The sequence below is a fragment of the Tiliqua scincoides genome, chromosome 2 (genome assembly GCF_035046505.1).
Source record: "Tiliqua scincoides isolate rTilSci1 chromosome 2, rTilSci1.hap2, whole genome shotgun sequence".
NCBI lineage: Eukaryota > Metazoa > Chordata > Lepidosauria > Squamata > Scincidae > Tiliqua > Tiliqua scincoides.
Genome location: NC_089822.1, coordinates 192,725,909 through 192,749,702, shown reverse-complemented (window position 1 = coordinate 192,749,702; position 23,794 = coordinate 192,725,909). Strand labels below are relative to the sequence as shown.

General features: G+C 41.2%; 2 protein-coding genes across 2 annotated transcripts in view; one reads left to right on the top strand and one right to left on the bottom strand.

The window, feature by feature from the left end:
* Positions 1 to 8,558, top strand: part of CSF1R (colony stimulating factor 1 receptor) — a 40,463-nt gene extending 31,905 nt beyond the window's left edge. Inside the window, exons 17-21 of the mRNA XM_066618464.1 lie at positions 325 to 447; positions 602 to 713; positions 2,379 to 2,478; positions 4,164 to 4,269; positions 4,715 to 8,558. Coding sequence (XP_066474561.1) covers positions 325 to 447; positions 602 to 713; positions 2,379 to 2,478; positions 4,164 to 4,269; positions 4,715 to 4,843 — 570 coding nt within the window. The 3' untranslated portion in view covers positions 4,844 to 8,558. The remainder of the gene's footprint in view (positions 1 to 324; positions 448 to 601; positions 714 to 2,378; positions 2,479 to 4,163; positions 4,270 to 4,714) is intronic.
* A 421-nt stretch (positions 8,559 to 8,979) lies between these two features.
* HMGXB3 (HMG-box containing 3) overlaps positions 8,980 to 23,794 on the bottom strand; it is a 28,602-nt gene continuing 13,787 nt past the window's right edge. The window contains exons 10-20 of the mRNA XM_066618463.1: positions 23,045 to 23,143; positions 22,063 to 22,212; positions 19,180 to 19,481; positions 18,927 to 19,054; positions 18,599 to 18,730; positions 17,500 to 17,684; positions 16,330 to 16,549; positions 15,076 to 15,209; positions 14,141 to 14,257; positions 13,243 to 13,452; positions 8,980 to 12,740 (exon numbers count right to left, since the gene is read on the bottom strand). Coding sequence (XP_066474560.1) covers positions 12,273 to 12,740; positions 13,243 to 13,452; positions 14,141 to 14,257; positions 15,076 to 15,209; positions 16,330 to 16,549; positions 17,500 to 17,684; positions 18,599 to 18,730; positions 18,927 to 19,054; positions 19,180 to 19,481; positions 22,063 to 22,212; positions 23,045 to 23,143 — 2,145 coding nt within the window. The 3' untranslated portion in view covers positions 8,980 to 12,272. The remainder of the gene's footprint in view (positions 12,741 to 13,242; positions 13,453 to 14,140; positions 14,258 to 15,075; positions 15,210 to 16,329; positions 16,550 to 17,499; positions 17,685 to 18,598; positions 18,731 to 18,926; positions 19,055 to 19,179; positions 19,482 to 22,062; positions 22,213 to 23,044; positions 23,144 to 23,794) is intronic.

Here is a 23,794-nt window from a genome sequence, read left to right as displayed (position 1 = left end):
AACAAATTAATCCTGGCAAAAAGCAGTCTCTTAACTTCCATGCTGTAGGAAAGGAAAACCTGCCCTATACTTAACACACAAATATCTCAGTCTCTGATTGTGATAGAATTCTCTTAAGTTATATAATGTTTTAACCGAGCCAGATGGAAATAACTCTTATGGCTGATTCAGGCATGCCCACTTCTGTGTTTGTGTGGGGTGAAATGGCCAGCATTTTGTGGATGGGCCAGCACATCAAATGACTTTTTTTCTGCATGTGGTGTCCAAATGCAGCATCTTCTTATACATAAACGTGTAATTTATTCTGCTATCTGTTCCATCTAGTGCATCCACCGAGATTTGGCAGCAAGGAATGTGCTACTGGCTGATGGACGAGTGGCCAAGATCTGTGATTTCGGCCTGGCTAGAGACATCATGAATGACGCAAACTATGTTGTCAAAGGCAATGTAAGTAAATGGGCTGACAACCATGTATTAGTAGCACAACAAGGTCAGTGGGGTTACATGTAGAGTCTGATGGAAACTATTCAGAAATCAGGACACTGATTTGCTGCAGGCTAGTGAGTTGTTTTTTGTCTGAATGAAGGTCTTCTCATTCTAGGCACGCCTGCCAGTGAAGTGGATGGCACCAGAGAGCATCTTTGAATGTGTTTACACAGTACAGAGTGATGTGTGGTCTTATGGCATTCTTCTCTGGGAGATATTCTCACTAGGTAGGGGAACATCCATTTGTCCTTCAATCTCTGTTTTTCTGCAAGAAAAGGCCATTGCCAGAAATAAAGTTGGGAGAAAACGTGATTGTAAAAGCAGGTCTTTTCTTATATGGACTATAATGTTGTATAATGCTATAATTTCCCTGGGGGCTGGGGATAAGAATAGTCCCTCAGATTGGCTGTACTTGTCGTAAGAGGCGACTAAGCAGCCACCAGGTAGATGGGACTCATCTGGGAAGGCAGCTCATCTGAGAGAAGGAAAACTCTGATCCCAAACCTCCACTGCCTTGTGGCTACATCCAGTTATAGAAAAGGCTTCAGGAGTCAACCACCAGGCAAAAATCCGGAGCCGGAGTCTCTGAGGCAGTTCATGGCTGAACACAGTTACGTTCTGGCAACTCCTGCGACACCGCTGGAACCAACCGTATTGGCCTCTTCCTTTCCATTGGACAATTTCAGTGATGTGGAAGGGGGGATTTGCTGAATGGGAAACAGTCTATCCTCCATATCTACTTTACCCAGGCTTCGCACACTAGAGAGGACACTCTGTTCCAGAACCACCATTCAGAGCGTGATACCATAGTCTTCCGAGACTGAAGGATGCCAACATATGATGCTGATCTTGATAGAAAATTCAGGAGGATGAAGCGTGAATGTTCAGGCCAATACCGGACTATTTAAAATCATGGCCTACACCAGAGGTTAGGGAAGTAGTGTCAGACACCTATCTGGGCCCACATCTATTAAAACTCCACCTGCCCAGCTCCACTGCTGCCATCTTGGTTCTCACTTGGTGTAGGGCCTGCCTTACTCCTGGCAATTTCTGTGTGTAACCTTTACAAGCTGGGTTCTCACCTGGGGGGGGGGGATGCAACTTGCCATCATAGGGTCTCAAAAAGCTATCCTGATCTCTCCATGCACACACACACATCGGATGCACACCAGTGCTGTTTATTTGCAAGGTGTACAAGTTGGCTCTGTTTCCTTCTGCCTTTTTGTCCCTTGGGTTTGCTTTCTGCCGCTGCCCAGAATTCTGGTATCAAGACTTGTCACCTCTGCATTTCTGGCTTGAGTGGTCATCTCTTAAGTAGAGGGTGAGAACAAATGGGCAGTGAGAATATAGGGCAGTCAACCCACCTCCTGTTGTATCAGCCCCTGTGTCTGTCTAAGAGGTGTGGGCCACTTTGACCTGCCTGGGGTTTTCCTTGCTATCCTTAACTTCTAGGGTTGTTCTTCCTCTGCTTCCTCTCTCCTGCCTCTCCACTGCCTACAAACCCTCTTTATGGGTTGGTATGAGCCCAGTGGCCCTGCTGTTGTCCACCCCTATGACCTCTTCCTGTGAGCCAGGATCATTCTTTGGTCTGATTGTGCTCCTGCAAGATTCCAAAGCAGGGTGGCTCAAAGCAGGTGGGCTATTGGTCAGCCTCTTTCTCGCGCAGGTTCCACTAGAGTGCAGGGTAGTTATGTTGGTCCAACATAAGACATACAAGCAGCGCTTCCCACCATCCCCTAAGATGGGTATCCTTTGCTACTCCCAGTCTGTTTTGGGGTCATGTCATACTAGCTGAAGGTTCCCAAGAAGCTATTGTCAGTACTTGAAAACCTACTGGAAAGGTACTCCATCTTTTGTCTCAAGAAGTGTCCTGGTTTTTGTTGTGATTTTAGGCAGAAGCCCCTATCCTGGCATGAAAGTGAATGGCGACTTTTATAGGATGGTGAAGCAGGGATACCATATGGGCAGACCAGATTTTGCTCCTGATTATATGTAAGTAAAAGGAACCTAGAACTTCATATATGGCATTCAGTCATGCAAGGGAGCAGTAAATTACTTATTGTTTGTATAGTTCTATCAGTGTACATGGTCCTTGGAAAGGGATTGTCATTTGGAATATCATCCCAGAGTGTCAGTAAGATCTTCAGTGATAAGAACAACTTACTGCTATAGCACTACAGTCAAGATTAGGGATACATTTCAGATAAATTGCAGGCAGAATTTTGCTTAAACTTGGGTACTTTAAAAACTTTTTTAATGTATTATATTTACATCCTGCCTTTCCTTCATTCTGAAGCTTAGGATGTCATGTACGTGTTTCCTTCTCAAGTGGTTGCCTATCCAGACCTAGCCCTGCTGAGTTTCAGCCTTCAGTCCATGGCTTAGGACCCCCAATTCATCAGTGGAACCCACACAGCTGGGAAAATGTCTAAGTAAACCAACAATAGGGGCAGGGCTAATGCCCTCATTTCCATGAGTCTTTCCCATGACAATGACCTCCACCAGAAGAGAGGATGCCTTTCCATGGGAAGAACCCACACTATTTCTGCAGGACAGACCCAAATAATGGTCCCTTGAGAACACAACAATTCTGAAGAATCACACCAAAGATCCATCTAGTCCAGCATTGTTTCCTAAAATGATCCACCAGCTGCCTCTGAGATGCTCACAAGCAGCAGATAAAACCATACCCCTCTCTCAACATTCCTCCCCACCACCTGGAATTCAGAGATGTATTGTCTCTAAACCCAGACATGGTGTATGCCCATTATGATGGTATCTAGGGACAGACTTGTTCTCTGGGAGCTATATTAGGAGCTATATTAGTGGTCAATTTATCAAGTGGTCTCCTATGTGGTTAAGCAATTTATAGTCTCCCAGCCATGTGAAGTGGTTTCCCATTGACTGTGAGAACATTTTACATTTAAAAGACACCAGTGCTTAGGTGCCAGCAGCATACTGTTAAAACTAACTTGAGGCAGCATTCTGGCAAACCTATCATTGCTATATGTATAGAACACTCTCCTATCCCTCCATGAGAGTTTTTGTGTTAGCAAGACAAACTCATAGTTACTACATATGGAACAGTTTGGTTTTGCACCCATTTAAGATAAATCATCTTCAAGATTAATCACACTTAGCATGTGATAGTTTAGAGCAGTGTTTCTCAAACTGTGGGTTGGGACCCACTAGGTGGGTCGTGAGCCAATTTCAGGTGGGTCACCATTCATTTCAAAATTTTATTTTTAATATATTAGACTTGATGCTCCCATGATATGTGAATGCATTTGGGGAAATGGTACAGACCTGTACTTTTAACAAGCTACTAGGTATATTATTTTAACAATGGCAGTCAATGGGACTTACTCCTGGGTAAGTGTGGGTAGCACTGCAGCCTAGGATTGTTAAAAAATTTTCTGCTTGATGTCACTTTCCAACATGACATCACTTCTGGTGGGTCCTGACAGATTTTTATTCTAAAAAGTGGGTCCCAGTGCTAAGTATGAAAACCACTGGTTTAGAGAATAATTCTCAGTAAATATTGACCAGATAACAAAGTACTCATCATTTTATCATCAGTCATGGGCCACTGAGGGCATAGCCTGGTAGCTTTTACACCTGACACTACAAGTCACTGCTGAGTGTGAGACACAGTTTTTTGTTTTAATTACATTCAGGTACAATATCATGAAGGCATGTTGGAACCTGGAACCCACCCAGCGCCCTACTTTCAATCAGATTTGCATCTTCATACAGAAGCAGTTAGCTGCCAACAAGGAACAGGTGAGAAGTTTAAAATGATATATGTAATGTTTTCATGTAACTTCTGGTGGCAATGATGCAAAAAGTGAATTCTGGAGAAGAAAGAGTTCTCATTGTCACTTGCTGAAGTTTGATGCCCTTTCACTACAACACCAGATACCAAGTACACAAATTCCCCTAGTCAAAAGTGTTACCTGAAAGGCATCAAGGCACCTAAATTTTCACTGGTCCCTTAAACCATTCTTGATTGGGGCTCTCAGCAAACAGGAGAATGTTCACACTGCTGAGTTGTATATCCAGCCAGTACTTGGGACATCCCATATTTCCAACCACATCAAAAAGAGTCCAGGTGTGACAGTAAGCACTGTGGGAGACTAAATAAAAACGCTTTCAAAACCGTTGTTAAGAGTGCTTTAATTTCAGCTGATGGTGACGTAATTGAAATATGTCTTTCCTTCCTGTAAAGGATTATAGAAACTTACCCAGAGAGGAAGGAGACAGTGGATGTGAGGAAGCCAGCTACTGTGAGGAATCATGTGAATCTGTCGAGAGCAAACAACCCCTCCTGAACAGCAACAATTACCAGTTCTGTTAAAGCTCGATGATCAATTCAATTTCAGCTGACATGCACAGATCCTATACAGCCAGCCCATCTGGAGGTGGGTTTACATAGCTGAAAACGCTTTTATAGTAACGACAAGCACTGCCATATGTTGACAGCAGATACATTTAACACTGCTCAACACTTACATCTTTTTTCCCCCTCTGCCCATAACAACTGTAGCAGCACAATGGCTTCATCTTTATCTAGCTTAGCTTTGGAGTATGCAAGAGGCTTTGCCAGGATCATCATATCAAGTCTCCAGCTTGAGTAGGCTTAGCACTGGTCCTGTCTATAAAGAGGCTTCTGAAAGAACGAATGGAGGTGTGACTTTAAAAATCAAGCTTTCTGGGGCTGCATATCTATGTCACTGACCACCAGAAAGATCTAAAAGGCCAGATCAGCTCCTTTCTTTATCTTTGCATGCCTCTTGCTTCTAGTGCCCAGGAGTTGAAAAGATTGCTCTAATGGAAGGGACAGACCCTGCCCAATTCAGCTCTGGGTCAAGGATTCTGTAGCAGAGAGAGTACAAAAGTATCAAAGCTATTCCAAACCTAGGGAAAGATCATTCTACAGTCATGCCTGATGGTGGTGGTGGTGGAGGAATTACCTCAGCTGGAACTGGAGGAAAAGTTCTAATTCTACAAAGAAATTCAAACAAGAAAGCAATAGCAACTTTTTTTTCCTCATTCAGGATTACCGCTGTAGAATTCTAATACAAAAGTATATTTAACTGCTTTCAACAGCTCTATTAAGATTTAAGTACAAACACATTCATGAATTACTTGATTGATTTCCGAAGAACTGAGCCAATTGATTGTAGGAATTAAGGAATAGTGTATATCCAAATATTGATCACCTGTTCCAATGACTTACTGTAGCTGAAATTAACTGAATTGTGATTCAAAGATAAGTGCATCAATCATTGTAATTGATTAATCAGTTTTATAGTCTTTAGAAATGGGTGATTTATAAATGCTGGACAAATCAGTAATGTTTGTTAATGGATAAAAGAAAAAATAGCTTAGTTCATTCTCGCTATCTTACAAAATCCCAAAGAACTAGAAACCTAGACAAGTTTACAGTAATGAATGTGCTGATTAAATCCTGAACAACAGAGGCTCAGATTCAAATACAGAGTTTCTGTCAAAACTAAGATAACTGAAGTTAGAGAGTTACAGCACAATTCTATGCATGCCTGCTCAGAAGTAAACACCATTGAGTTCAATGGCATTTACTCCCAGGTAAATGCATATATGATTGTAGCCTAAGTTAGGATCATTTGGAAACCACTAGAACAAAGTTACGGAAACTACAGGGTGCAACAGAAACTAAATTTGAATGGCCTGCTTTAGAACAGGTCAACAGTACAGTGGGATGATCTAGCAATTAAGTTATTTTATTTTATTGATTTTAATGGAGAATTACAAACAAGCTCATTTATCTCCTGTGAAAAGACTGGAATTTTATGGTGCTGAACTGCAGCCAGATCTTGCCCATAGCTTCTTATGTAGTCCCTATCAGTATTAAAGCAAAACACAACAATTTCTGGAGACTTCAATTCACCTTACCCTCACTTAAAAGCTATAAGTGCACGAAGAAACAACATTTACTTAGTCCACAAGGTTCTGTGCACAGACATTGCTCTTTGGAAAATGACACACAAAGCAGCTCCCACACTGCTCTGATAATGTATCCGTTGGGGCTTGGGATGAAGATTTATAAATGTTTGGCATTTGCTAAAAGAATGTCAAAGAATTGATATTTCACTTCAAGTAAGATCTTAATGTCAAGGCAGACATAAAAGGCTTAGATGTTCTTGTTAAACTTTTTAATAAGTGGCAGAACACATTGATTTTATAGATAATTTGAAAAAATACATGAGAAGCAGAAACAAAGAACAGAAATATTAAAGCCTTCCATTAAAATCATTAAGAAAAAGGTAACAATTGAGGTTTCTAATAAAGATTTTAGTAAGAAAAAGATTAAGCAGGGCCTTTGATTAGCAGCAGTTTATTGAACGAAAAAATATAATATCTCAATCAATTTGAGAGAAGGTGCTTATAGAATTCTGTTGGCATTTGACTATGGAAATTGATGGCCCTATATAAGAAATAAAGAATGTGACCCAAAAAAAGCTAAGTAAAATGTACATGGTCATGGCCAATAGAAAATGAACATTCTACAGAATCTATGGGCTGGTGCACACATGCACATACTGTACATCACTTCCTTGATCTACATTCTATACTTTATTGCTGACAGCTGAATGTATGAATTGACACTGTTGAAAAACATTCTTTGCTTAATGAAAAAAATGCTTAAAGTAAAAAAAAATATGAAAGTAGTGTTAGACCTATGGTGGGCCATGAACACTTCAGGCTGCAATCCTATACATACTTACCTGCATGTAAGCTCCACTGAACTCAGTGGGACTTGCTTCTGCATAAATATGCCTAGGATTGCACTGTAAGTCATCAAAATTATAAACATCTATGTTTGAACCATCTCTAACCTGAGACAGATTTTCATTGGTCTTGCAATACTGGTGAACGTCACTTAGTGACATTTTGTTCAGCGAGGGACTGCATATATGATGATCCGTCGTTTAGCCCATCTTCCCCAACTCAAAGCCTCCAGAGCACAGCTCCCCTCGCCTCCGGAGCACTTTCTGAAGCCTACAGAAGCTGCGTGTGTCTGCCCACAGACCCCTGCAGGGTTCAGAATGGCCATTTCAGCAAAAAAAACCCAACAAAAACCCTGCAACTTCCGGTTTCTGGAGGGAAACCAGAAGTGATGTTTTTATGCTTAGAAGGCATTCTGATGCCCATGGAAGCCCTAGAGGGCTTCTCCGGGCATCAGAATGCCTTATAGTGCATAAAAACAAAAGTTGTGTTGGTTGTTTTTTTTTGCCAAAATGGCCATTCTGAGCCCTGAAGAGGTTGTGGGTGCACGCACACGGCCTCTACGGTGCTCAGAAAACCCTCGAGTGGCAAGGGGAGCTGTGCTCCCTTCAGCTACAGAGGTTTCAAACAGGTGAGGTCACTTAGCAACTGTGTCACTTAACAACAGGGACTGGAGAATGCATCCCCATTGTTAAGTGATGCTCACCTGTATTTGTATTTGGGAAAAATATACTAGCTTCAGGTAATGGCTGGCCTACACAAGCGGAAACTGTCATGTATGGCTTTGATTGTTGAAGAATGGGGTTTCTGTATTGCGCCCTGCCATAGACTTCATTTGATACATTAGGACAATGAAAGTGAAAATACCGAAGCAGCTAAAGACAAGAGAGCCTCTTAAAGACTCAAGTCCCATCTAAACAGGTTCTGATTGCAATATGGAACGTTCTCAAATTAAGCTAATATTGTACATATGCATCAAACAGCAGAATAATTGTTGCAATTTGTTACATGTTGGAACTCAAAACGGGTAAACAAAGCTCAGGCAACGTTTTTGTCAAAACTACTGATATTATTTCTTCTCAGCAATTTTATATAAGAAACGTGAATACGACTAAAAAAAATCCAGCACTGTAGAATAAGTGGGCAGGGCTTATAAAGCATCTGAACTCACTATGCCTCAGAATGTATTACTAGTTCTGTAATGGAAGCACTGTAGCAATTCTCCATTTGTACTAGCTATGTACTCAAGTTTGCCTTGAGAAATATTTTAATGTATATATTTGCATTGCTCTTTTTTTCCACCACACAGCATCACCTTAAGATCATAAAGTAGAATCAAGCAGCTTCAAAAGAACTGTAATATTTTACAGTAACTGATTTTCATACGGGTTTTAAATAAAGGGTACTGAGACTGCAAGACTGTGCAAATGACTTCCAGGTAAGTCCCATTGAACTCCATGGGACTTACTTCTAAGTGGTACTTAGGATTGTTTGCCATAACTTTGCTAAGCAGTCACCTCTGAAACCTTATAAATAGAGGTGTTTGTTTCTGATGAGTAAGATGGGTTTACACCCAAGTCTTACTGAACACAATGAGCTTACCTATGAGTAAGGTAAACACCACCATTTTCAAACACCTCTACTTACAAAGGAGGAAGCTAGTGAAGCTTAGCTACAACTGACTATGCAATTAGATGGTTGTTACAAAATGCATTTGCACTGACATAAGGATGGTAGTAGTTTCTTTTATTGGACAAAAAATGCTAAACTCACTAGCTCATTTTTAGTACAAATGACTACCCTGTAACTTGTTGACAGGTCATTTTTAAAACTGCAGTTTATATCCATGTGCAAAAATTCTATTAAATAAATTACACATTTATTCACATGTAACTGCCATGAAAATAAATCACATTTGGATTAAGCAAAGTATCTTGTATTCTCGATTTCTTTACTTTCAACTATTCCTGCTCCCCCCCCCCAAGTGAAAAATGCAATTTCTATCATAAGGATAATTTTTTAAAATAAGGCAAAGTAGTAGCTTTGATCAACCCATGTAAACATCTTCACTCCTCAGAATGGTTGCTTATGAACTATGAAAATACAGGTCTTTTTAAAAAAAAAAAAAAATAGAGTATCCAACTGCCCAAGTAAATGATCTGCTGCACTAGTTGAGCATCTCATAAAATAATGGGGCTCAGAGCTCCAACTGCAAGGAAGGGGACCCAATTCATAGGCTCATAGCAACAATGAGTGCTGATCTACAGATGCTGGGCCTTTGCACTAGCAATTAGACCAACAGGAACTCAATCACTGGAAGCAATGGGACCATCAACAATGGTGTGATGCTCAAACACAGCTAAATCTGCTCTGTTCCCAGGGATCAGGCACCATTCTAGCCCTACATCTATTTTGGACAAGCTGGTTGCCTACAGGTTGAACAAAAAGTGAAGAACTACAAAGCAAGCCATTTGCAGGTTTTAGGGGCTCAGTTAAGCTGGGGAGCCTCAGCAAACTGTAGGAGGTAACTTTTAAAAAGTTTATATTAAGAATACCATCTAACTAGTTACCCTTCCTTATAGTGAATACTGTTTCATTATAGTGAATATGATCCAAATTCAACAGCAAGGGCAGATTTAAATGTTATAGGGGAAAGGGGGAAGAAAGGGTACAAATGGCTTGCATTTTCCTGCTTCTTGTGTAAAATTAGTCTGCCAAATAGCTTCTGGAGTTCAAAGATGTTTCAAGTGCACAAGACCTGTTGGTCTGAACTTTGAGTGTGAAAACCACAACTTCCCTTGATTCACACAGTGGTTCTCACTGGTGGGTCGCAACCCACCAGTTTGTGTAAAGGTTCCTCTGTTCCTTTAAGGGGCAGGGGAAGGGGAGAGGCAGGGAAGCGATCCCCAGGATTGTGCCCATATGGGGGGGCGAAGAGGGGTCCTTGTGACTTACTTTATGAAGACAGGGCTGCAGGAGGTGTGGGGAGCCCTGCGCAGCACTCCCTGAGGCTTGGAACTTTCACTGAAAGTGGGTGCAAAGCACCTCCTGCAAAACAGAAGTGCTTTCCACCTCACCCCCCCTTAGCGGCACGATCCTGGGGATCGCATTAATGCCCTAGCCCCTCCCCCGCAAGAACTTACTGAAGGAGTAAGGCTCCCTCAAAGTTTGAGAACCTCTGCTCTATAACGTCAGAACCAACTTCAACTGTAATGGCAAGGAAGCAAGAATATATATACTCCAGTTTAAAAACCTCTACAAGTTTTTGTTTTTTCACCCAAAAGTTTTGTACCCCATTCCCAAGCGCTAATGCATTACTGTGTTTTAATGAAATCATTCTATGTAGATTCTTCACTGGTTAGTTTCTATAGGCTGTTATAGATGACAAAGGCACCCCAGCATTCTCTTTAGTACATGTTAAAAATGCATCTTAAGATGGTACAGAACTATGGCAAGATTCCACAAAACTGAGCCATCACATTTCTTAGGAAGCATGATGTTCAGCAAAGCCATTCATATATCCAGTGGCTTTCAAAATCCTAAGGTTGCCAAACAAGGACGCTTCAGTGGCTAAGTAGTATTTTTACCCCTCCAAACACTGGAGGAGATAATTTATTAAAGTTAATCACTGACTGAAAAAGTTTCTTTAATAAATTAACATTTTGACAGCAAATCATAAGCTTTGCTCAGAAATTCAATATTTTTTAACAGCACAGTTCACACAAGGATCCTTCACAGAAGGCAGCTTTAAAATTAACACTCCCCACGAAATGAATAAACATAATGAAACCCCTTTCCTACCCTGGAGAGTTCTTCTTTTCAGCTATAGTAGGAATTTATTCTCACTCTTCTAATTGATGGATAACTGAGAATGAAGAGGAATCTGTGGACACTGCAAAGAGCTTACACACCATGGTTCAACATTATTAGATTGGGAGGACCAACGCTAGTTTCCTCTGGACGAAGTGTTAAGAACAGGAAACTCACCCAGGTTGGTTTTATCATGCTGGAATTGGGGAGCGTGGAGTGGTTTGCAAGACACCCAGACAGGCATGTGTTCTGTAGCCTCTCTAACACATTTAGAAAGGGAAAAAGCATCTCTTGCTTGATTGTTAATTAAACCCAACGACTGTAAAACACTCTTGGTAGCATCTCCAAGCATGTAAACAGATAATAATCTATTAAGTCCATGGATGAGATGTAAAGTGCCTGAAAAAAGATTCCAGAAGCATGGAACTTCCTCCCCTGACCAAGGGTCAAGCTGACTCATCCAAAATGTACAATTATCTGAAGAATGTTTATAAAACTCAGCTAGCTGGGATAAATTACAACCCAGGTTCCTTTAATGCACATAGTTATTACACAGCTCATGCTGGATTTCAAGCACTAGATAAGCTTTAGCAGCTCCATGGCTTGAGACAGAATGAGTTAGTTATAGCAACAGATAAGCTCTCACTTCTTCAGTGCTGCTGGGGCCCAAGGATAAGTCTGCACGTTCAAGTTGCCTCAGAACAGAGCCCAAGTAGCAGCTATGGCTCCAGGGCTTCAGAAGCCTCCTAGTCACCCACTCGGCAACAATAACAAGAGATCCATTAAAAAAATTTCTGCTCTCTTGTCTCTTTCCACTTATGATCCCAACACCCAGCAATGCACAAACTTTTTAAAAAAGTTTCAAGTGATCTTCTGTAAATCCATTTGCTTTCTCTTGCTAGCTATTCCAGTGAATTAAAAAAAACTTTCTCCTCTTCCTTAGCTATCTTGGTTGATTTACTGATTCAAGCAGAGCTTCAGGAAGGGAAACCTGTATTTTTACAGCAAGGCTGACAGCAGATCTCAAACCCACAGCAGCAATCCAGATTTTTTGGGAAGAATATGGCTCTTTAGTCAAAGTCAACTGTCAAAGCCATTCAGTGCTGGAGCTCATATGCATGAGAAACTGCCTGGGGTATTTTAGGAGATCCTATAGCAGCCCGGCTCGCATCTCTAGGGTCAGAAGACAACCACATCAGAGTAAGCTGTTATGCAACACCATTCTCCCCTTGGATATCCTCATCTTCCTCTGTTTCTGTCTTGATTTGGGCCACACCCAGACGGTACAGTGTATCCCGAATCACCACTTCACCAGGTTGGCAGCTTTGCACAATCTCGTGAATCTGCTGGTTCACAATCTCCCGACTGGAGAGAAAATCCATCAGGCGATTATAGAGGTAATAGTGGGTTGCATTGTCAAAAGTTATAGGCTTCTGGCGGACATTGTTGGTTTTGCTATCATTGATAGCTACAGCGATGGCATCATAGGGTTCCAGTTCCTGGCAAAGAGAGAGAGAATGGTGCTGAGCTGTTGGGTCACTTGGAGTGCTCTGCTCTGTGCCAGTGTGAACTACATGGCGGGATGCCGATTTGGTAACTGGGTGCTGAACAGAATGTTCGGCGCTGGTCATATCCACATTGTAGTGTCTGTCAAGAAGTTCTGGGCAGGACACATACTGACAAAACAAAAAGAAAAAAAAAGTAGTGACTTTCAAGTCAGAAGATTCTTTGTCGTTTTATTCCTCAGAGCTGGCTTTGCCATAAGAGCCTATGACAACGTTAGCATGGTCCCCAAAACGCTTTTGGGGACCATGCTAACGTTGTCATAGGCTGCTTTGAATGTGAAGATAGCTTCCAAACCCTCCTTACTCAAGACTCTAAACCATATACTATCCCAGGTGCAGTTCTGCATGTGTCAAGTAGGAATTGTGGTTGATTATTTCCACAAAAAGAAAATGCTTTGGACCAAGCACTCTAGATTAGGATAGGCAATCGACACATTTGAAATATGGGACAAGACAAACATGAGAAACCTTGAATCAGGTTATCACCAGAAAGTTTAACCTGTCCCTACATAGAAATGAAAATCCCAAATTTATAACCTTCACTTAAGGGCATCTCTTTAGAAAACATCACAGAAGTTTTCTCCAGCTTTGAAAACAGTGCAAAGTGACTAACCCTTAAAGGCTCCATGGGGTCAGAGAAGCAACCCTGGTTCCTCCCCCACATCTGAGAAGTCATGTCAGGATAGCAGATATCGGCACACAACGCCACCGAAGTGGCCAAATCAACCACATAGACGGGTGGCCAGTGGCGTGAGGAGGCTAGGAGGTCCACATGGTCCCGGGGGCTTTCCCCCCTCACAATGTATTTTGAGCCACACACGACCTGTGAAGATAAAAGGTGTAACTGGTTTGGGACAACACTCAGTGGAAGGAAAGCTGCCAGGGATTAAAGAGAAGCCCAGTTTTCAGTTTCTATTCTAAAATTTTCAAAAGACCAGCTTGATAATGGAATCTTCTTCCCAACTGAATGGTATACAAATGAGACTCACCTTTCAAATTCTCTCTACATTAGTACAGTCAATAAAATAACACAGGCTATTGTACCACAATCTACCACAAATTTTTGTACCACAATCTACCACAATGTTTTAGAATGTGAGCCCTTTTGGGACAGGAGCCCTTTTTAGTTGTTTGTTTGATTTTCTCTGTAAACTGCTTTTTTGCTTTCCATTGAAAAGCAGTATATAAATATGGTTGTTAATAATAGTAATAGTAATAGTAACAGTAATACCACCACCACCACCACTACCACCATATTGTGCATTGGGAATAAGAGATAGGAACTGTTACAAGCAACTCAGGAAATTTTCCTGAGTCCAGGTAGAACTCTACTACCTATGCCAACTAACTCTTATATAAAGCACTTGCAGTCTTGTGCAAGACACATTGTGCATTTCTACAATACAGATATTAATTTTTTTTACGTTCCTCTTCATTAAAGTGTCATTTACTGCCACAAGTAGTTACTCACACTGGTGTGAAACCCTTACAAAGCTTTTAATGCACGTCACCTGGTGTGGACACACTTTGTAGATTTTCCCTCCAGTGAACTGTGCTGTGGGCTGATGGATTGGTGTTCCGTTTTGTACAAAATCATACAATGCCAAAAGGGAAAGACAGAGTTGCTCCTAGGAAACATACCATGGAGAAAAATTAGCATGTCAATTGAACTAAAATGCTTTATTCACATTATAAATAACTGATTCTTCCAGAGAAAGACAAAGGGGATGACAGAGGCAGGTATAACTGAATACTAATCTTCCTCCAGACAAGTTAGGAAAACAAAACATGGTACTGCCATAAGTTTGTACATAGGTCACAATGGGAATAACCAAAACCATCACATTAAAAAAAATTCTGAACAAACAGGTCCCTCTTTCTCGTACTTATGAATGAAACTTTCTTAAATACTGTATTTCATAGTGAAGGAGTTTTTGACTAGGCATTGGCACATCTTAAATAAATTCACACTTTATTTTTTGAGCACACACAAATTGGGTGCCATCCCTCAAAAATAATTTCTGAACATGGTCTTAAGGACAGAAGCAAAATTACTAGTTGTTTCAACAAATATACTCTTAAGCAATGTTGCAGTGTATTTATATAATAGAAAGGGGGAGTTATTTCAGTTTGATGATCACCAGTAAGAAATTCCTGAGCTGCTTAAGAACAAGGGAATCACATTATTGAGCAATGTATTTTTCCCTAAACTTCAGTTTTCTCAAGAGCTTCAATAATTCATTGGAGAGCACCCCAGAGTCATGGGCCACTGGGGGCGCAACAAGGAGAGAGAACTTATTCTGAAACCTCTTCCCTCTCTATTTTCCTAATGTACTGAATGTAGAGCAAAATGAAAGTCTATAGAAACAGACTATGCCAAGAAGGCATGAAAGAGGTGTCTTCAAAACCCTGGGATTGCTGTGTGCTTACAGAAAAGTTCTCTTACCTTTGATTCCCCTGCCTCCCAGGGAATGCTGCACTGTGTCAAGAAGTTCTGTAGCTCTTCATCACTGTAAGAACCAATCTGCTCCATCTTACAGGTTTCATCCTGAATCAGCCTCACTAGAACACTAGCATTGCCTAAACAGTGAGAGATCATTTTTATCAGCTGCACTTAGAAGAGAATGACAGAGAAACACATATCCAAGTGAGGAAACAGTTAGGCTATTCTGATTTGAGATGAGCCAAGCCACTGTATCAATTATGAATTAACAGTGAGAAACAATACCAGCCTTATCTATACAGATAGCAGGAGACAAGCCTGGACTATATCAACTGCCTGGGACCAGAAGACTCTGCACAGCAACAGAAGGGCAGTTTCTGTGGGCTGGATTCTTTAATATCATCCATCTGCTGCTGAACTCCCATAAAATACCTCTACCTAATATAATATACCTTTTTTATTGGTTTATATTGTGAATTGCTCTGGGCTCCAGGCCCAAAGAACTAACACATACAATACAAAAACAAACACTCTACCTCTGACAATGCGAGATCTAGGGTAGGTCATCAACTCCATCAGAGCATTGCCAAAAAGATCATACCTATGGTGATGCATGAAGAAGACAGTCCCCACCATCAGCCAGAGATGACACATTTGCAGGGTGCCTACCTCTCCCTTCTTGCCTGAAAAGAACTCTCTTCCAACTGCCATGTTGCCCTGAGACTGGAAAAGCAAGTAGAAGCATCGACTAAGGGGCTCCTGAGTTGTTTTTGCTTCTTTTTGTAAGTCTCCCTGGGGATCTAAATGTGCTGTGACTTGCCTTGAGCATCTCCCTTGCAGAAAGGGAAAGGCGGGATACAAGTATTTTAATATAAAGTGACATTTAAAAGCTCCTTAATCCACAAATCGCCCAATCATACAGAGCTTATGAACGACAACTCCAGAATATCCCTGGCAGAGATTGAGCTGAAATCCATAAGCTCTATATGACCAGACAACAGGAAGAATAAGAAGCATCAAAACAATATTGCTTCCACACGGATTGCCACTATGTAGGAAAAATTCTTTTAGCAGTGCCTCTATAGGACTGGCAACATCTAAATCAATCCTTATAGAGATTCCACCAGGGCAGTGCAAATATGCTTCTTAAAGCAAAAAATTTAATGCTTCAAACAATACAGCGTCTAAAAGGGCCACTAACAAAATTATGTGGCTGGATCTACTATGCAACTGGATTTTCACAGAAAACAAAATTACCTGGTATAATATGCGCATCAAGGTTCTTCTCTCTCTCTGTGTTGACAACAACAGTGCCCCTCATCAGTGGTGGGAAGAAGGGGGCTATGATAGAAGCATCAAATTTTGTGATAGGAATGCTGGAGGGAAATGCCACCTGCTCTATCACTTCTGTTTCCATGGTGGACCAGAAATCTTCCACATTTACCTCACTAGATGCCAGGAATTCTGGCCAGGTAAACTACCAGCAAAAGAAGAGGGGAAAAGCAAGAAGTCAAGCCACCTGCAAGTTTAATGTTCAGACAACTGCGCATTCTGTTCAAGCCTACAAATAGAAAATTTATCTTTCTAATTCGAGGTTCACAGAACCTTTTTGCTCTGGATTCTCTCTCACTTCTGTGATCACTAATCACATAAAACAAGGGTTAACAGAAATTAAACTTCATCTAATATCAACTTCAGGTGGCAGGCACTGAAGAGAATTTTCCTTTTGCTTAAAGAGTTGGATGCAAAGATGTTATTTATCTATTTTAAAATATTTATACTCCCCTTTCCCCTCAAAAGATTCCCAAGGTGGCTCACAACTTTTTAACAACAGTAACAATCTTAAAAAAAAAGAAAAACCACCGAGAGCAATAAAAATTACCATAAATCAAAGTTAGCAGGGATAATACAAGTAAGCCAAACACAAATAAATAGAAAAATACTAATTTCCAAAAGTAAAAGAATATAAAAACGTTTTGAGATCTGTCTGAAAATAGAGAGGGAGCCAACCTAATCTTAACCCAGCGATCTGCAGGCTGCCTCCATAGGGAAGGTTCCCTCATCAGTTAGCAAACTTCTAGCAATGGCAGAATCTGTAGGTGGATCCCCCACTAACCTCAGGGGGCAAGGCTTTTTACAAGGGGGACAGTGCTTTAGGAAGTTTGGTTCAAAGCCATTTAGAAATTTAAAAAGCAATGACTAGCATCCCCAATTGCACTGGAAATGGCAATCAGTGAAGCTTGCATAACGACAGAGTGCCATGGACAAACTGCCTGACACCCGTCAAAACTTATGCAGTCTCATTCTGCACTAGTTGACATTTTCTGATGCTCTTTAGGAGAGGTTAATAGGTAGTCAACCGTATTTAGCACTACAGGTAGCAGAAGGTGCAGCTGGAGGCTACAAGACAGATCTAAAACAGCCTACCTCAATATTTTTCAGTGACAAGACATTTTCCACATTTCTCTGTGCTATCTCAACTTTGGGTGCAATGCCACAGACTCCACAGATCATATCATTGTAGTCACGGACAGTGAGGCACTCAAAGGCCCAATAGCCATTGCAAAGCAGCTCTTCCAATTGGCTCAGCTCTTCAGTATTCAGATTTCTCTCTGTGTGGAAAAGAAAGACATTTCATCAAGCGGTCCAAAAGCCTCAGATAATATTCATCCCCAACAACTGCAGGGAGGCCACTAAGCCATTAGGGGATGCATTTCTATGAACTGTCTAATACTGTGTCTTGAGTAGAGTGTGTCAATGAAGTACTACTCACAATTACAGCTTACCCAGATATCTTATTTCTGCCCTGCTATTCCCTACTGTTCAAGAACAATGGGACACTTCAGCCTGTGCTGAAAAAGGGACAGAAGTGACAGCTTGCTCACAACACACACTGCAAGGGTGACCCAGAGTCACTTCCAGCACTTCAGTAGCAGGCTACAGTCACTAAATCACAGAAGTGGCACCCAAAGACATAGCTAACTTCAGGTCACTGCCCCAGTCACTATGGCCATGACTGATTCTCAGATTAAGGAACTTCTTCAGTCAACCACAGTCACTACCTTGACTGGCAGTGACTCTCGGGCAGAAGTGTTCCCCATCACCTGCAAACAGTTCTCTAACTAGAGAACCTGAGGATTGAAACAGTGGCCTTCTGCATGCAAAAATGTGCTCTGCCACTAAGCTATGACCCATTGATCCAGCAGGCAGTTATAACTGCTGGTTGGAAATCAAAATGAGAGAATAGATTCTGCACAAATGCATCAAACAAGAAGCAGAGGAGTTAGATTTTGAACAGGGCTACTTGGACAGTCCATTCCATTCAACCTTACTCACGCCAGAACCCCCTCACCACAAACAAAACCCCAAAGATGGCTTTAAAACAAAGAAACAAACCAACTACAAACACACCATGTGTCACTTCTCCCCCTCTCCCCACACACAATTTAACTGCAAAGAGGTCTCCACATTTTCAGCAGACTGATCACAGTTGTTTCAAAGAAAGAGGGAAAGGGAATATCAGTACCAGTCTGTTCCTGCACAGATTCCAAGATGCTGACAACGGCCACTTTAGGGTCCTCACCAAGTTTAATATGATTCCTTATTGTGAACAGAAGGTCCAGGCTCACCAAAAGCTTGTTACCCACATTAAACAAGCCTGCAGTTGAAAAACAATTCACCATTACTGTGGATTTAGAAATACAGACATGGCATGAGAGACAAAAAATAAAATAAAATACAAGCTCAAGTTTCAAGTATGCACATAATGGGAAAACACAAGTGATTCAAATATGGTACTTCTCCCTCTGAAGCCTTGAGCTAATATAAATTGGTTTATTCATGCATTTTCTCACCTGTGTAAATGTCATTGAAGCTATGGAGAGCCAAGCATTGCACATTCACACACAACTTGAGTTGAGCAGTGACAATCTGCAGCCGGTTGGCTGTCAACAGCCAGCACTCTTGAGGGCCAGCAAGAGAACTGGAACAGGGTAGATAAGAGGAAAAATTAGAACTGTACACTCTTTTGTATATAGCGTAAGAAGTTGACAAAATGTAAGCTGAAAGAAGGAAAAACAATATAAACTCAAAGTGAACACAACTTACTTCAGCCCCCCTTTGAATAAAGGGCTACTACAGAGAAGGCACTGTGAAGTTGGAAACTCATAATAGCTTGACCAAGAGGTCTGCTCAATGGTGACTGTCTCCTCGTTCATGTTGGACAGGATGAGCCGGGAGCTGTTGAGTTCATGAATCAGTGCAAAGACATCAGCCAGCTCAGATTCATTCTCTGGGATCTGTATTACTTTGCGCAGAAGCTGCAGGGTAGACTGGCGTTGGATCTCTTTTTGGGACTGGATCAGAGGTTCACTGGTGTTCAATACATCTGTGGGGTTGGGAGTGACCTCCTACAAAGAAAGTCTCACTGTCAAAACACTTGCAGATTCAAAATGTGAAGTATCACATTGAGCCTCCAAACAGCAAGATAAGCTTTCTGCTGCTTTACTCAAAACAGCAATTAGGTAAGATACTCAAGGACACAGAGCCTCAGTTCATATATTCCAGCTGGACCCAGACCTGTAACAAGACGGCAGAGGAAAAACACAAGCTCTTCCTCTCTACCATGCGATCACTTTTTTTTTTAAAGTGGGAAGACCAGATGAACTATCCTCCAGGCAATCAGGAGCTCCTGCAGGAGCCAATTCATACTGCAGACTCTGTGTGATGGAGGAAAGGGGCCTGTGCTTCTCTACCACCTTGCTCTTGCAGTACCAACTCTGGTTAAATGTATGAACAGGGCTGAGTTGCTGGTAGAGTAGCACTGAGAGCCAAACTTGCTATCACCCACTTACACAACATTCGATCAATACTTACAGTGTGAATTTTTCAGTGAAATTCACTGTAAAGTAAAGTTTTATGGAAGTATGTAGTCCTTGCATACTTCCACCTCTTTTCTGTTCAAAGTTTCCAGACAGTCTAAAAAGTTGTGCCAGCTCAGTTAGGACAACACCACCACCTACAGAAAGGTTTATATCTGCCCGTAGGTTTTCATGGCCAGCAACAATCCAACAATTCAACATATCCAGGTGGGAAGACCATGGTTGTGCTAAAAGATTAAAATCATTGTGGTCCTATCCACACTTGTTTCCCTGATGAAGTTCTGAAAAAGTTACAGATTGAAACAGTGGACTTTTTTAACCACATGGATTTTAATATTTTAACACAACTGTGGTCTTCCCATCTGGATATGTTGAATTGTTGGAGAAAGGTTTATACATCGCAACCCTGGTTTCATAGTTCAAGTTCCAAATGTGAAAATCTGCTTCAGGTGTTTGCGCTGCACTGAACTAGGATAGCTGCAAAGAAGCAGTTGTACTAACAGGGTTACTTTCCAGCGTGATCTGCCAATACTTTCATCCTAATTTTATTAGTGCAACATGGGATTGGGCCACCAAAAACAGCAACCATACAAGCCAAATAACTCTCAATTGAAGCCTAAGAAGTCACACAGAAGGAATATTAAATGGTCAAGAGAAAACACATCCTGAGAAGAGCATTTTACCATTTTAAATTAATCATGTTTCTCCTAAGTGTAAAGAGCTTGGAAGACCAAACACTGGAGGGCTGTTCATGACAATTTACTTAAAAACAAGTTACCCTATTAAAAATATCAAATTGCACTCCTGGCTTAGGCTGGAGGTGCAATGAATCTATACACCAGGGGTGCTCACACTTTTTTGGCTCGAGAGCTACTTTGAAACCCAGCAAGGCCCGGAGATCTACCAGGGGGGAAGGAAGCGTCTGTCAGACACCCCCTTTAATGTATGGAGCCCCTGCTGGAATCTAGTCAGTTTCGTCAGTTTTGTTGCTGCATGCCTGAAGAGCAGCTAAAATGTCAGTTTCAGTGTCAGTTTAGTGTCAGCTAAATATGTCAGTTTCGTCTAGTCACTAGACGAAACTGACATATTAACAGTTTGGAGAGACAGGGCTCCGCGATCTACTCATTTTGCCTCGCGATCTACCGGTAGATCGCGATCCACCTATTGAGCACCCCTGCTATACACTATATCTTTCTTGTCAAAATAATTCTAATAACGTAGTATATGTAACCTAAAGCAGTATCAGAGCGGAGAGAGAGGGAATGTCAAGAAATATGACCTAAAACAAAAATTAAATAGATGGGAACCAGTTAAAGCTTTCTCCCCCTCAAAAGACTAGCTCAGAATCACAGATCCAACATTGCCCATCCGTCCCTTAAAAGGTTACATCTGCATCACGGTCAGCATCACTTACAACCAGAATCTGCAACCAGCTTCCATTTCTGATTTTGAGCAAATCCTCAGCAGCATGAACTCATGCTTAACACTGGCAATATGACCCTTACCATGGTTAAATCCAGCAGTGGAGAACTCATGTGAGAGGCAGGACTGGAGCACATGATCCCAAGACCACTCCCATCATCATGTTTACAGCTGTCCCAGCCCCAAGCAGCACCTACACCAAATGCTACACCAATTCCACTTCTACCTGCATACTTACTACTGAAATATTACAAGAGCTTATTGGAGCTGATCTACCAAATTATACCACAGATAAGATAATTGTAATTTAGTCAGATTTGTGAGTACTGCAGATAGAGAAGGTTGCCACCTTACACCTGTGAATATGTAGTAACAAACTTTTCAAAATTAGGTCCATTTGTACCCATGGGGAAAAGTAATCTTTTACATAGCAAATAAAAGGCCACATTTATCCTGGGAATTTGATTCTGCACAGTTCTTTTGCTTTACAGTACTGCGTTTTAAACCACTGAAACAAAATCAAAATAGAGTATACTATCTAGTAACAAGCTATAGCACGTAGCCTCCACTGTACATGGTTTCTCCATCTATCAGTCCAATCTTACACATATTTACTCAGAACTCACCCCACCAAGTTCAAAGTCAAAGATTTACAGGGACATGAGATACAAAGAGAGTCACAACTCACCAGGGATTTAACTATTTTCTCAGTTCTGTCTTTGGCAAGATTATAGCCACAACTGGGACAGATCCGTGGCTTGTGCCGATTTGTATATACATAGCTGCAAGAAGGATTTTTACATTTCCCTCTCCCTCGTGAAGTTGCCAGGCCCAAATCCTGCAGAGAGACCAAACATTTATTCACTCTGCCATATATGTACCATAAAGTTACTAGACCACCAGTTGTTTTCCCACAACATACAACACAATGAAGGTTAAATGATGGTATGATCATTGTTCTAATCACCAGCTAAAGCTGTTCAGTTCTGGATTAAATCCAAATACTTCAAGCACTTAACTAGCAAGCATTTCCACTGTGCTTACATGAGCGTCGTCTGCTGCTGCTATTAATGAATCTGCAATAGAGGCAGGTAGTGCTAGAATTCCATTAGGAAAAACTTGATCATAATAGATGAACGTCAAATCAGATTGCATCAGTATACTTTCTGTTTCACTGCATTACTCTGAGCTACCAACGGGTGAGAAACAGAAAACCACACATGCTCTCAGACTAGAAATTGTGATTTTCATTGGGAAAATCAAACTGTAAAAGTTGAGGGACTGAAATTACTTCAAGTCACAAGTCAAGAGACAGAACCGACCTAGAAACCAAGGCACAAGGGACTGTGCAGTACAGAAATGATACACCAAACCTCTCACTTAGATTAGGAGTGACATGGGTGAGTTTTTCATCTCAAGTCGGTTAAGTAGTTCATCCTGAATTCCTAAAACAAAAAAGAATGTCTCCCAGGTTCAAAAAATGTTTGAAGAGCATTTCAGCAATGACCAGGCCACAATTCACTGTATCTAGATAAAAAAGGGATTTGTGCCTGCCTGTCATGTGAGACAATTGTTGAAAAGTGGTACATAAATATAATCCACACCTATCCTCTTTTGTGCTTGGGCACAGAAAACAAATACAACTCATATCTTGCATTCAAAGATCTTACCAAGGTTACAGTGCAGCTGTACTTATAAGAAGGGAATACATCTGGTTTGACTTCCACCACATTGTCCTGAGATGTTGAGCTGTTTGGACCTCCAAGGACCTTTAGATCAAGAGTAAGATAGAAAGCATTAAGTCAGATAAATTTTGTTAGTGTTAGGTGTTAGGCTACCTTCTCTTCCCTCCTCCCCTCCAATCTTAGCTTTACAGTACTAAATCAGTCACTAAACAATATCCCTATAAGATTAGAAAGTCGCTATCTAATGGCTGATTCATATTCTGCCGAATTCAATAGAGTTGGGGGGTGGAGAAGACTGTAGTTAAGTCTCAGGTGTGTGAGTTTCTGGCTGCACATAAAACATGTAGTGTGAACTTGTGTCTCCTTGCACGCAAGAATGCCCTGTTCACATGATCCACCTGCCACAAAACAGCCACAAAACTGAACAGGTTTCAGTTCAAATCATTCTACACGCATCAGAGAAGAAGAAGCACACAAACCCAAGACATGTTTTCACATTGTTTTAGATATAGAGCCTGTACACAAAGGGAAGTTGTGAATTAGTCTTAAGAGGAAAGAGGAGGGGGCTTCATTAGTCATAGGAACAAGCCAGAATAGTCGCACATTTTCCCTAGAGGCTTCAACAGTGAAATTAAAGACACAACACAATGCACCAGATATTAGGTTGATTGCTGATTTCAGGTTTTAATAGCAAAAGAATTGACACTTGAGAATCAGAATATAAACCACACTAAA